This window comes from Fusarium musae, chromosome 4 (genome assembly GCF_019915245.1).
Source record: "Fusarium musae strain F31 chromosome 4, whole genome shotgun sequence".
In the NCBI taxonomy this organism is placed as follows: Eukaryota; Fungi; Ascomycota; class Sordariomycetes; order Hypocreales; family Nectriaceae; genus Fusarium; species Fusarium musae.
In genome coordinates, this window is record NC_058390.1 from 188510 (window position 1) to 202747 (window position 14238).

Below are 14238 nucleotides of genomic sequence, written 5' to 3' on the forward strand. Positions count from 1 at the left end.
TTAATTACTTAATAAAAAAGGGAGTCCCCTTTTAGTAAAGGTTAGACTAGTCTATAGCCTTTAATAAGTTAAAAGAGCTTTTTATAATAGGTCCTATCTTAGTATAATAGAGGCTAGATAGGAAGACTATAATAAAAGCTAACAGCTCTAGGGAGGCTTTAGGGGGCTGCTTATTATAAAAAAATAAAAGAAGTATCTTATACCTAGTTATATATTACTTAATATTACTAAGCCTAATATAGTAAAATTATATAATCTATAATAAAAAGCTATTAGTAGTAGTTAGCTACTTTAAAGTATAGTTAGTAAAGCTATAAGGGGTCTAAAGGCTATTTATAATCTTAATAAACTATAAGAATCTTAAATATTTTATAATAGTATAAAAGATCTTAGAATAGTAAATATAGTAAATAGACTTACTATCTTATTATAACTATAAGCTTTACTACTAACTAAAGAAAGAAGCCTCTTAACTTAATATATTATCCTAATAAGACTAAGACTACTAAAAGGCAGTAAAATAGGTTAACTAGGTTATAAGACCTATAAGGATATTACTAATAGTAATATACTTATTAAAAAACTCTAGTCTAAACCTGGCCAAGATATAGGCTAATAGGGAGGGAATTCTAGTTAAGACCTTACTTAAGGGACCTAAAAACTCTATCCTAGACCTAGCCAGGATATAAATTAATAGAGAGGAAACTTTAGCTAAGACCCTGCTAGAGAGAAGAAAGATTTTTATAAATATAATACTATAAAAGCTTTAAGATTAGGTAGTATAGAGCTTAAGTTTATATACTGCCTAGCTAAATACTATATTAAAGAAAGAATAGCACTTCCTTAAAAAGGCAGAGATAAAAGAGCAGGTCTAGGATTATAGTATTAGTAAGTAAAAGGTATTACTATATAAAAACTAAATCTAGTTACTTATATAGGAACTATTAATTACTATAGTTATCTAGTAAGTCTATAAGTTACCTATATAGAACTACCTAAGGAAAAATAGCACTTTCTAGGCTTTATATAAGGATTATTACTAAAATAGTATATCTTAAGATATATATAAATTCTATAGGAACTATTACTATAATAATACCTATAAAAGCAGATAGTAGTATTAAGGCTTTCTATAATAGTTACCTATCTTAAATAAGTATTAGTTAATATTATTAATTAACTTTATAACTAAACTACTAGCCTAGACTAGGGCTAACCTTACCTTTTTTATAGTTATTACTAATAGATTATTAAAGCTAATCTAGCTTAAGGTAATAATAACTATATTAACTAAAGTATATATCTAGAAGTTCTAGGACTATTAGTAGAGGTTTTACAGATTCCTTAAGGATATAATCTTAAATAAAGGCTTAGATTAGCTAAGTAAGTTTTAAAAAATACTTTATAAACTTATAGATATATAATAGTGCCTTTCTATAGTATATTACCTCTAGACTAATAAAGAAATAAAGTAAGTAAATTAAAAAGTATAGTTAATACTATAACTCCTTATAGCCTTTTACTAGTTTAACTAGCCTACCTACTTAACTGTAATATAAGTATTACTTAATAATAAGGTTTTATTAGTAACTAGGTTTAACTTAAACTACTTACTTTATAGATATAAGATAGAGGCTATTTAATATATTAATAAATACACTAAAAGCAAGATATTAAGTAAAAGGAGAGCAGTATAGTTTATAATATAACTCTAAGAAAGGCTAAAGGTAATATAAGCTATATATACTTATATCTAGCAGTAACGCCAGGAAGTATATAATAAAAAATAATAACTAGCAAAATAGTTTAAGGTTAGTAATATAGTATAGCTAGACCTATAAAACTTTAAAATAAATAGACCTTATAAGAAACTAGATTAAGTTATAGTAAGATATAAAGTTAAGAAAGTCTTATCTTTATTAATAGTTAAATTAAATACTTCTTAAAGTATTTATAATATTTTTTATATTAACTTTATAAAAAGAGTAGTAAAAGACTCTCTCCTATCCTAGCTACTATAAGAAACTAGACCTAAATTAAAGTTAATATTATAGAAAGATAATTAAAAACTAGTAGAAAAATATATAGTAAAAGAGGTATTAGTAATAAGGAATATAAAAGGGGCAAGGGGAAATAAGGATATACTTATTAAGTAAAAGAGGTAGCTAACTCCTACTTAAGAATTATTAAAAAATATAATAAATATTAAAATACTTATAAAGTATAAAAAAAGATAAGGAGACTTAATAGTATATAACAGGCTATAATAGGCATAATAATAATAATAAAGGGAACTATATACTATAAAAACCTAGGCTAAATCTAGCCTAGATCTAGCCCCTACTTACCTAAAGTATAAAAAAACCTAAATTAGGATACCCTTAGGTACTAGCGCTAGCATCCTCCTTACTACTAAGATCCCTACTAGCTCTATCCTTACTACTACTAAAATCCCTACTAGCTCTATCCTTACTACTATTAAGATCCTTACTATCCCTATTATTACTATTATTAAAATCCTTATTACTACTACTACTATTACTACTAATACAGGTACTAAAATTATAAGAATAGTAATATCTATTGCAATATATAAGAAAAGGAGGAAAGTTAAAGAACTCCTTAGACTCCTTAAACCCCTTTAAGATCTTAACCTAAACCTAGGGGAAAGGGATTATACCTAAAAAAAAGAAATATTAGAGAATAGTAAAAGAGAGGGGAAATTAAAACTTACTATAATATTATTTAGAGGGACTCTTTAAAGTACTACTATAATAGCGCTAGTCTAGGGGAGCTAGGAGGTAACTAGGGGTATAAGTTAAGGCATAGGCTAGAGTAAGTACATTCCTAAAATTAATAATAGCTTTTATAAAAGCCTAAGTACTACTTACCTAAGCCTCTAAGGCTTAGCAAGTAATATAAGAATCCTCTTATATATTTAAAAGAAGCTATATACTAGTAATAATAGGCCTAGAGCTAGCTAAGGCGCTACCTAGGCCAGGAAAAGCAAGAAAAAGGGGGCTATTATTAAATTAAAATCATATAGAATAAATAGAGGTAGTAGTAAATTTAAATATATATAAGGGATTATTATAAATATATATAGCTTAGCCTAGGGTTTAGAAATTACAGTTTATATTAAGGAAATAGCAAAGCTATTAAGTAAGGCTTATAAAATAACCCCAGAACTTAAGCTTTTTATAACCCTTCTTAATAAAAAAGCTATACTAAGCAGTAATATATATATCTAAAGTTATCTTCCTATTAATAATATAAGTACAGTTTTTAATAATACTTTAAATTTCCTAAAAGAGCTAGCATAAACCTAGGTTTATTATAAATAAATTATTATACTATATATAACTAGACTTAACCTTAATATATAGAGTATAGGTAAAGCATTTACTAGGGATATAATTAATAATATAGCTATAGTTTAGTAAGTAATTAATATATTACTTATATAAGAAAAGGATAATAGAGGGGAGTATAAAGTCCTTATTCTTTAAATCCCCTTTATAGAAGTAATAACTAATAGCTTAAAAGCTAGAAGGAAGGCGCTAAGGCTCCTTACTACCCCTATTACCTAAGGGAGCAGCAATAGTAGCTATAATAAAAAACCTAAGATAGGAGGTAGAGTATTTATAAAAAGTATAAAGCTATAATTAAGATTAGTAAAGGCTAGGATATAGCCTAGATATAGCCTAGATTAGGATAGACCTTAAGGGATAGGAGATCTTAGAAAGAAAGGTATATAAGATAAGGAGATAGAGCTCTCTATAAGGATTATTAGTAAAATAAAGGGAAAGGAGGAATAAGTAAGAATAGGTAATATACTAAACTTATAATATTATAACTTAAAGAGAAAGGAGGAAGGGATAAGGCTAAACAGAAAACTTAAGTTATTATAGGTAGGGGGGACTGCAGGCATTAACTAAGTAATAGGTAGAACCCTCCCTATATATAATATAATAAATAAATAAGTCTAGGAAAATAGGTACCTAGCCTATGCCTAGATCTAGACTAGAATTAGAAAGGTCCTATAAAGTATCTTATATAAATCTAGACTAGAATTTTAATTTCCTTAAAAAAGCGCTAAATAAACTATAAGAAGGAGGAAGAGGGTATATTAGAGGCTTAGGCTTTAGCCTAAGCCTCTATAAGATTAAGTAACCTCTAGATCTAGGATAGATCTAGGCTAGAATTAAGAGTATTTAAAGGAATTTCTTTTAAGAAATTCCTTTTTCTTTCTTTCTTTTTTTAAGTCTAATAATATATCTATATTAATATCCTCTAGTTATAGCTAAAGAGCCAGTCTATAATATAAAGTAAGTAATAGTAATAACTTTAATTATAAAAGCTAAGTTTTTTATCTTTAAATAAGCTACTAAAAAGATAATAAAAATAAAATACCTCTTTAAAGATCTTTAATTTAATTTTAAGACTTTATAAAATATTTACTATAATAATTAGTAAATAATTTACTTAATAATAAGTAATATAAAAATTACTACTTAATTATAATATATAAATATATAAAATATATAGCTTAAGTAAGAGTTTAAAAAAAAGTTATTTTTTATAATATATCTTAAAATTAATAAAATACTTATTAATAATTTAATTAAAGTACTTATAAAATAGTAATTTAAATACCTTTAATTACTATTAAATATATTATAATAAAATACTAATAAAAAAGAAATAGTTTAAAAGTATAATTATATTAAAGTTATAATTAATTTTATTTAACTAAATCTACTTACTAGTAATAAATAGCCTAGATATTTAATTTTATTTTAAATCCTTAAAGTAAATTACTAAATTAACTTAATATAAAATAATTATATAAAAAATTATACTTAATTAATAAACTAAAATAACTAATTACTTTTTTTTATTACTATTTAAAATAATAGTCTTACTATTAGCCTATAAGGTAAAAGCCTATTTTTTTATAGCTTAATAAGCCTTATTATATTTAAGCTTAACTTATATAGAAGTTATTATAAAAAGGCTAAATTAAGAAATAGTTAAGTTTATCTTTTTATATAATTCTTAAAATATAAAATAAAAAAACTAAAATATTAAGCTAGAGATATATTTAATATATAAAAAAGCTAAAAAAGTAAAGTAATAAAAACCCTTATTATATTAAGACTTAATATAAAAAAATATTAATTAATTCTTTAATTATATACTTAATATAATAAAGTTCTTATTATAAAAATAAATTAGCTATAAAAGTATAATTAAATTAAGATATATATAGCTATAAAATACTTAAAATCTTAATAGCTAAAATCTTTTCCTTTAACCTTAACCTTAATAGTAAAATTAACTATATAATTAACTATTAAAAAGGCTTTATTATAACTATAAACTAGTTAGCTAATTAAAGTAAAAAAAGTAATAAAAGAATAAATATATACTTACTTATAAAGGTATTTAAAGATCTAATATTTCTTATATTTATTAAAATTATAATAAATTAAGTATTATTTTAAAAAGCTTTTTTTTATAAAAAAGCTTAGTATATATCCCTTATAAAAAAAAAGAAAATACTTAATAGACTTTTAATTAAAAAAAGGGTTTTTTATAATATAGTAAATATTACTACCTTTATATAGCTTAGGAGTTATAACTTTAAATTTATAGTAAAGAGTATTTAAAATATTATTTAAAGTAAAAGATACTTTAAATATAAGGATTTATTAATAAAAAGATATAAAAATAAAAGTAATTAAATTATTATTAAAAGATTTAATCTCTTTAAAGAAAAAAGAAGTAAAGTTATTTTTATTATTATTATTATTATTATTATTATTATTATTATTATTATTATATTTAATAAAAAGATATTTTAAAGCTACTTTAATAATATAGGCTATAGTAATATATACTTAGTAAATAGCTTAAGTATTTTAAAGTAAAAAGTAAGATATTAAAAATAAGTTTAATTAAATAAAAAAAAAAAAAAGATATAAGATAATAAGACTTATTTTATATATTTTAAAGGTATTAGGTATTTAAAAAGTATAATCTTTAAAGGTAATATTAAAGCTAGTAATATAATTAATAAAAAAAAAAGCTAGATTAAAGTATTAATATATAAAAATAAAAGTTTAAAGCTAATAATAGTTTTAATTAAAAAAAAAAAAGTAAAGTATAAAGCTAATAAGTAAAACTAACTATTATAATTATATTATAATATATAAAAAAAAAAAAAAAAAAATTTATATTTTATAAAAAGGTATAATAAATAATAATTATAGCTTAAATATTTTAAGTTTAAGATTTACTTAATAATATAATTTATAGTAATTTATAATAATTCCTTTATTTTTTATATATATTATAATTTTTTTTATATATTAGCTATAACCTTTTATTTATTATTTAAATAAAATTAAGTTTTAAGCTAAAGAAATAAAGTTATTAATTTTTAAATACTTATTTATATAATACTTAATTATAATTAATTAAGAATTATTTAAAAAATATATTAAAAAAACCTTAAGTTAAATTTACCTAATTATATATATTTTAGCTTAGTTTCTTTTATTTAATATAAAGCTAATATAAATTAGCTTTAACTTAATTAATTTAATTTAACCTTTTTAAGGTCTCTTAAACCTTATTTATTTACTTACTTTAGTGCGAATTAGCTAGTTGTTATAAGATAGCTCTGCTTTTATAGCACCTAATCACGTGGTGTCTCCGCTCTTTTTTAAAGCCTTTATCATTGAACAAGTCACAACATTCCACCTACCAGTTCTTTATATATAGCGTCGCGAAAATCGCTGAGCAAGTATTTACTGGACGGAACGTTCTATCCGATGAATTATCGCTCTTAGAACAGTTCAGGAAACTACTTGAAAGCCTTTAGAGCGAGTTCTTGTCTTACTTTGCTTGGCATCTTGTATTAAGCCTAATTATATCTGGTCTTATGGACCTTAATACGAAGACAGAAATCATAGAGTAACAGGTTCTAAGGCTTATGGCTAGTATCACCGAATTCTTTTTGCTAATATTCGAGGCTCCTGAAGATAACCGCTCATACAAAGACCTGCGTAAAGCATTTTAAAACTTTTTTGCAGAATGAATTGGTTAATAAGTCGGCAAGTGGGGGACAATACTATATATAATTAGCTCAAGGAACAGCTCGTTTTGAGACAGCAGATGTTATACTTATATCTTTTTTTCTTAAGATTAGTTTACTTTTAAGTCTAGTCTTTCCTCTATACATTTTTAGGATTAAGCTTTTATAACTCCTTTATATATTTAAAATACTTCTTATTCTCTATAAAATACTCTTTTTTTATCTTTATAGTTAACTTAATATTTATAAGGTTCTTATAAATTATCTTTATCTGTTAACGTAGGTATGTTTCGGCCTTAGTATAGTTGGTTTCGTATTAGGCCTAGATTTAGTCTCCTATATAATGCCTAAAATAGGCCTGCTTAGATACCTTAGCCAAGGCTTAGCATTAACTTAGCTAAGAGCGGCAAGAGATCAGCTCTATAACTAGAAATGGGTATTTTTGCACTTGATTTTTGTCTCCGAGTTATGTGGTATTATAAGATGAGATTCACGCCGCATTCACGGAAGTGCGCATATCCGCTTCCACGCTGCCCATTCATGACGACACAACTGGGAAAAGGATCCTAGCTAGTTATCTTTGAATATCAGCATATTCATTTAATGCATAAGTCGCTTAGCAAGAACCCCCTACAAGAAGTAACAAGCAAGGGTTAAAGACTGAATTGACTTGGCTTAGCACATTGCTTTGCAAAACCTGAAGGTAATTGGGGTTTTCAGTGTGTTGGCCAGATATATGTTAAAAGATTTAATTATCAATCTTGGGAAAAATCCACTGTCTCTGGATCCGAGGCCTGCAAGCGATCGGCCCATCGTGGCTAAGCTAAGTAGTTGTAACGATAGTGAAAACTCAATTTTCATATAGAGGCAATTTATGGTAGAGTTTTTAACATCTACAAACCTTCCTGCTCGTATTACAAGAATGCTAATGTATTGCCCATCTTGAGCTTTTCTAGTCTATGTAGTCTATCTAGTAATTTTACATCAAGCCATTTAAAACAACTTGTATCCCGCCTCTTCATAGTGCATCTCATCTTGAATCCATTACACTCTACCCTCACCTAAAAATGAAGTTCACCATCCTCCCAATTGTCCTCCTCGCCACTTCCGCTCACACGGGACATTGCGGTCCAAGGGCGAAGACATACAAAGTCGGTGCCCCTCCGCATTGGCATGAATTTTTCCTTGACTGCGCTGAAGGCTACGGCAATGTGGATTGTCCCTATGGCATTAGAGCCTATGATGTTCAACGCCATGAACCCAACAACGAGAAGGATTTGTGTTCAACTACGGTATGATAAGTCTACAATGTTTTCCCGGATTGTTGCTGACTAGAAGATGGTTGTCGTACGAATGTTGCCGTTAGGCGCTGCTGCTCGAAGGTGGTTTCTGGGTAGCAGCTCAACCTAGAGTAGCAAGTGTCGGCCTGTGGAAGCAGAAGTAAAGTTTAGTGTTATGTAGTTTTGCCTGAGCCTGATAGTAACTGGGGAATGTATTGAACTGAATTCTTGCATCGTCTCGGTTACAATTTGGAAACCCCCGCGTCCACCTTCATCATAACACTCTTGACCTCCAAGAAGTTATCCATGCTGTAAAGCCATCCCTCCCTACCCTGACCCGAAGACTTGTATCCGCCAAATGGAAGATCTCTTGCAGTCGTGGGACTGGTGCAGTTGATACCGACATAGCCCGAGTTCAGCTGTTGAGTGACCCTCATAGCCCGATCAATATTCTTGGTGTAGACCGCAGCATACAGGCCATACTCTGTATCATTGGCCTTCTGAACAGCCTCCTCCTCTGTTTTGATGACATTGATATTCACCACGGGCCCGAATATTTCCTCCTTCATGATCTTGGCATTTTCAGCCGTGTCCAAAAAGATCGTCGGTTCAATGAAGAATCCTCCCGTCTTGTCATAACTCCCCTTGCCACCTTGAACAAGCTTTCCTGACTTTTTACCCTCATCTATATAAGACAAAACAGTCTCATATTGAGTCTTGTCCGCTTGCGGACCGTGATCAACACCCTTTTGCGTTGGATCACCTGGTTTCGCAGCTGCAAGTACCTTCTTACTAGCCTCTATGAACGTCTCAGCGATGGTGTCCTGCACGTAAACGCGAGAATTCGCCATGCAGACCTGTCCACTATTCCACTGGATGCTGTGCATAGTGTCCTTGGCAGCCTGTTCAATATCCGCGTCATCGAAGATAATAACCGGCGATTTTCCACCGAGTTCAAGAATGACTTTCTTCAGGTTGGATTTGGCAGCTGCTTCCTGAATCGCCCGTCCTGTACGGCCCGAGCCAGTGAATGAGATTGCGCGTACATCCATGTGTGATGACAGGGCTGCTCCAGAGGGGTTGCCGTGGCCTGAGATGACGTTGAAGACTCCAGGAGGAAATCCTGCTTTGTGAATTAGCTCTGCGAACTTGGCTGCGCCGAGCGGCGCTTTCTCGCTCGACTTGAGCACGACTGTATTTCCGGTGATGAGCGCTGGCGCAGTCTTCCCCGCGAAGAAGAGGAGAGCGGCGTTCCAGGGGATAATAGCACCGACGACGCCAAATGGTTGACGTAGAGTCATGGTAACATATCCTGGCGTGTTGAGACTCGCCTGGCCTTGGATGTGAGGCCAAGCTTCAGCGTAGTAATCGTAACTCCCCGCAGCGGCGTATCCCTCAAAGAATTCCGGGAGTGGACGACCCATTGACTTTGCCTCGAGAAACGCCAGTTCGTCATTATGTTGTCTGATCAGACCAGCGAGTTTCTTCATGTAGCCGCCGCGCTTGGCGGGATCTAAAGCAGACCATGCAGGAAACGCGCGCTGTGCAGCTGCGACGGCGTTGTTGACATCGTCTTTTGTGGCTTCGGGGACTTGGGCAAGACAATTTTAGCAGAGAATCAGAGCGGGGTTTGTTGTGTATGTTTACCATCTGCGACTTTATCGCCTGTCGCTGGATTGAAGAGGGGGAAAGTGTTGCCGTCAGAAGCGCCGACAAGCTGAGACCGTCAGTTCTTCGATTCACGAGCGGGGAGTTGGCTTGTACTTGGCCATCAATCAGCATCAGAGGCTTGATTGCCTCGTTTCCATTCGTGGAGCCCATTTTGAATGATGCTGTTTGGTGATCGTGTGATTACAGAGAAATGTCTCAATTTATCAATGACGAGATTGGTTTCACATGACATCAATCATGAACTCGATAGGCAAAACACCCGCGAATATTTATGCGCCACCCCCGCAATATTCGGGAGGGGGAACAGCCGTGAAACAGTGCAGCCGAGACGCGGCGCTATGAAACGGCCCGAGACGATGATCTAGGTTCTCTCTGCTGGAATAAGCTCACAGCCACAAGTCTCAACTGCAAATAACACTTCTAGCTCACAACTTAGACATCAATACCACGATGACTGACCAATGGCTACAGCATAAAGCTGATATGATAAGAACTTAAATGATGACTCCTTGGCCGGCCTTGGAGGCGTATAAAAGGCTCCAAGACGATGATCGGCAGAGTTTATGAGCTGATGTTTATCTATGATGCTGTTTATTATGCATAAAAATAAGTCTATGATCTCTATTGAAGTCGTTGAACCTGTGAGCGTGGAGGGAGTTTGTCGTTGTTGCCACTTAAAGTTACTCCACAGGAAGCCATTGACAAGCCAATTCCTTGATCTGAGCTGGGAAGTGGTTTTCCGGAACCTGCACGCTCTCTCTGCCATTGAACCAAGCGTAAAATGCCCGAAGACTGGCCAACTCAGGATCTGCCAGAAGATCAAGACAGTAGAGGTCTTTGGCAAAATGTAGAGTCGAGTACAAAACACAATCAGCGATGGTGACCTGTCCATCTCCACTATCAAAACGAGTATCCCCTTCATAGTATTTCTCTAGCAGTTTCAGATTCTTGGTGCAGTACTCAAGAGCAAGTTTCGCAGTGACTGGATGCGTCTCCTCAAGCATCCCAAACAACGCCGTCCCCTTGTGGCACGCAAACCCAAATTGACTGGTGACTTCATCCGCGAGACCCAGGACTTCTCTGACGCGTGCTTTCTCCTCCGCAGTCCGTCCGCGCATACTGCCACCAGCATGATTCGCAAGCTCAACTTGCCACGGCTGCTGTGGATTATCGCAAATATCCTCAAAGTACTCGAGGATCGCGATTGACTGCTTGATAAACTGTCCATCCGGAAGACGCAATATCGGCGCTGTACCTTGGGGCTTCCCAGGCGCGGTCAAGCTATTGCTATTCGGGGAGACGGTCACTTCTGTGACTTTGATGAGTGGTGATGCGACGAGTTGTTTCTCGGCGAGATAGATGAGGACGCGGCGGGGATACATGCCCCATGAGAGGGAGAAGAGTTCGAGAGGGGTTGACATTGTGAGTGTAATTGACCGATGTTCTTGGTGATTGAATGAGTTGTGGCAATATAGTTGGCTCGTAATGGAGTTATATATCTGTTTGGCAAGGAGACTTTGCGGATTGTTTACCTGATGCGAAGTCTCCGATAGGTCGGCGAGTTTTGTGTCGGCATCTTTAAACTGACCGATGGCCATTGGCATATTTTCCGGCGAGGGTACGACCGAGACAAGCGATAGTGAGTGAAATGAGACCATCCAGGGCCCTGAAAAATGGATCAAGAGAAGACCACTGCGCGCAATGGGAGACATATCATCAGGGTGGCAGGACTGGCAATGCATTGAACTGAATTAACAGACATGTTCTTCACCACTGAGCTTCGAGTCCTACTTCGTTTCGAGTCCAACAAACAATATTTTATCACATCTGACCTCAGTGTCGTGGTCTCCTCTGCAAGTTTGAAACCATCTGTTGAATTGATATTAGAGATATGTCAACGGAGGGATACTTCCGTCGAGTACATCAGTACTGCTTCTATCAATGTCTTTGGACTGCACGGGTTAGAGAGTGCACCGAGAGATATTAACTTCGTGGTGATGTCAACCGTTATCTAGATATGTTATTTGCAGTTGAGACTTGTGGCTGGAGCTTATCCCGGCAGACAGAGCTTAGTCCAAGTGTGGAGTTAACGTTTTCTGCCGTCAGTTTCAGCGCTCTAAACAAAACATCTCAATATTTTGAGTAGGCAGTGCGATTGAGCAGCCCATAAGCCACGTTGCGAATGCGCAATAATCCGTATCTTTCTACCATGAACATTTGTCTATAAATTCAACACTTCCCTCGTTCAGACAATTTTCGAAACACCACACGACACCCTGCTTCCAATTCATAGGCGGCACCCTACCCTTACATATTCCCCATTCTCTCTCCATCTCATCTTCCAACATGGCTACTCCATGCCTTTCCCGTCTCCTCCTCATCTTCCTATTGGGAGCCATCAACGTTGTAGCTCATCCTATGAGCAAAGACAAGTTAGCAGAGCCAGGCAATGTCGTCGTCCATAGAACACCATACCTTAAGTGGAAGCCCAAAGAGGAACATCAGCACAATCACATGCATCACGTCAATAATACATACACCTTCCAGGAGATCACGGTGAAGCGCGATGACAAGGACGGACCAAAGCATAAGTCTGATGCGGATGAGAATGAAAAATCGACCAAGAAATATCCGAGCGAGGCTTCTGCAAAGCATGGCAAGACCACGGGCACAACCCACAACCACAAGGATACGAAAAGAAGCGACAGGGCCGTTGAACTCACCGACGAAGAAGTGGACGAAATGGAAAAGCTTGCGCAGACCTATAGAAAATTGACTCGAGAAAAAAAGAAGAGGTTGAAAGAATTGTTCATGAGATATCAACAGACGATGGAGGAGGAGGAAAAGCTCCAGAAGTCCAAGCCGGGTAGAGTCAAAGAGCCAAAGTATAATGTCTTTGATGAGGCCAGGAAGCAGAAGGACTCTAAAGCTCAACTCGACAAACTTGAGAAGGACGAGGACGAAAAACCCAAGGACGAAAAACCCAAGGACGAAAAACCCAAGGACGAAAAACCATGGTGGGCTCTCCCAACCGGCAAACACGACCAAGCCAAACATTATAGGAACGAACTTGCTTTAGCTGGAGAGAAAGGAGTTGAGGCAAAGCAAAAGATTGGGAAAAGATGCGTGGAAGTTTTACCATGGTGGATTCAGCTAATAATCAAGAAGGCTAAGAAGGATAAGGCGAAAAAGAAGGCGAAAAAGGAGGAGGAGGAGAGATTGAAGGTAATTCAGGGGGGAGGAAAGCCGAGGATTCTAAACGGAAAGTGGGCTGGCTCCTCGCCCCCATTTAAGCTCCTTCACGAACCAGCAGCGGGAGTGCAAAAGGACTCGATATATTCCAAGCAGGAAACAAAGAAGGAAAAGGAGGAGAAGTTGCCCAAAGAACCACACACGGATAAGCCTAAACACTGGTTTGAGGATAAAACGAGAAAGGCTGTTGATGAAAAGCCCAGTGAGGAGAAAGAAACTCTGAAGAACAAGGGTTCTGGGCTCAACGACAACAAGCCAAGTTCTTCCGCATTGCAGTAAAAGAAGGAAAAGGAGGACAAACAGAAGTCGGAGGTGCAACCAAACAAGGCCTCGGAAGATTCCAAGGATGGACACTCTAATCAGAGTAGGAACTCCCTTACAGCCCGGATCTTTCCACCACGACCTCCTATTATAAAGACAGGATGAGACGGATACGAGTCAACAGGGAACTTAAAATTGAGGATGCCTATATTAATTTGATGAGAGTACTACACTTAGGGTCTATACGTGGGATTAAGAAGGTTCACACTGATTTACTGAGGGTAATGGAATGGTAGAACGTATCACCGTTCACAACGAGGAAAACCATGGAGAGGCAGAGCTTCAGCTAAAATCAAGCATCTAGACGACATCGATGAATAAGCTCTATCTTATACATGTTTTTCCGCAATTGGTTTCAAGTTTGTTTTTTTGGAGAAAGATGCCGGCGCTGTACATTGAGAAAGAAAAGTCTCAGGGGGGCTCAACGATTATGGGGACTGGTCGAAGAATACCCAAGGATAAAACACAAGCAAGTTGCTGCAAGTTCAACCAGCACCTGATCTTCATTCCTGTCACAGGCTCTCGTGGTGGTGGGAGGATAGCTCAATCCCCGGGTCTAGGTCTAGATTGCGTTTGACTCTAGCCTTGGTTGGGTATGGATCTTCATTACCT

The 14238-nt window shown here is 34.5% G+C and overlaps 3 protein-coding genes across 3 annotated transcripts; 1 reads left to right on the top strand and 2 right to left on the bottom strand.

Moving 5' to 3' along the window:
• Positions 1-8624: 8624 nt before the first annotated feature.
• On the bottom strand, positions 8625-10203 carry J7337_005011 (uncharacterized protein; the record flags this gene model as incomplete). Its single annotated transcript, XM_044822695.1, has 3 exons — positions 8625-9973; positions 10030-10099; positions 10147-10203. The coding sequence occupies 3 exons, from the start codon at positions 10201-10203 to the stop codon at positions 8625-8627; spliced, it is 1476 nt and encodes a 491-aa protein (XP_044681186.1).
• A 530-nt stretch (positions 10204-10733) lies between these two features.
• J7337_005012 (uncharacterized protein) lies at positions 10734-11474 on the bottom strand (the record flags this gene model as incomplete). Its single annotated transcript, XM_044822696.1, has 1 exon — positions 10734-11474. The coding sequence occupies one exon, from the start codon at positions 11472-11474 to the stop codon at positions 10734-10736; it is 741 nt and encodes a 246-aa protein (XP_044681187.1).
• A 925-nt stretch (positions 11475-12399) lies between these two features.
• J7337_005013 (uncharacterized protein) lies at positions 12400-13584 on the top strand (the record flags this gene model as incomplete). The annotated part of the gene is made up of 1 exon (XM_044822697.1): positions 12400-13584. One exon carries the CDS (start codon positions 12400-12402, stop codon positions 13582-13584), a length of 1185 nt encoding a protein of 394 aa, XP_044681188.1.
• Positions 13585-14238: the final 654 nt, after the last annotated feature.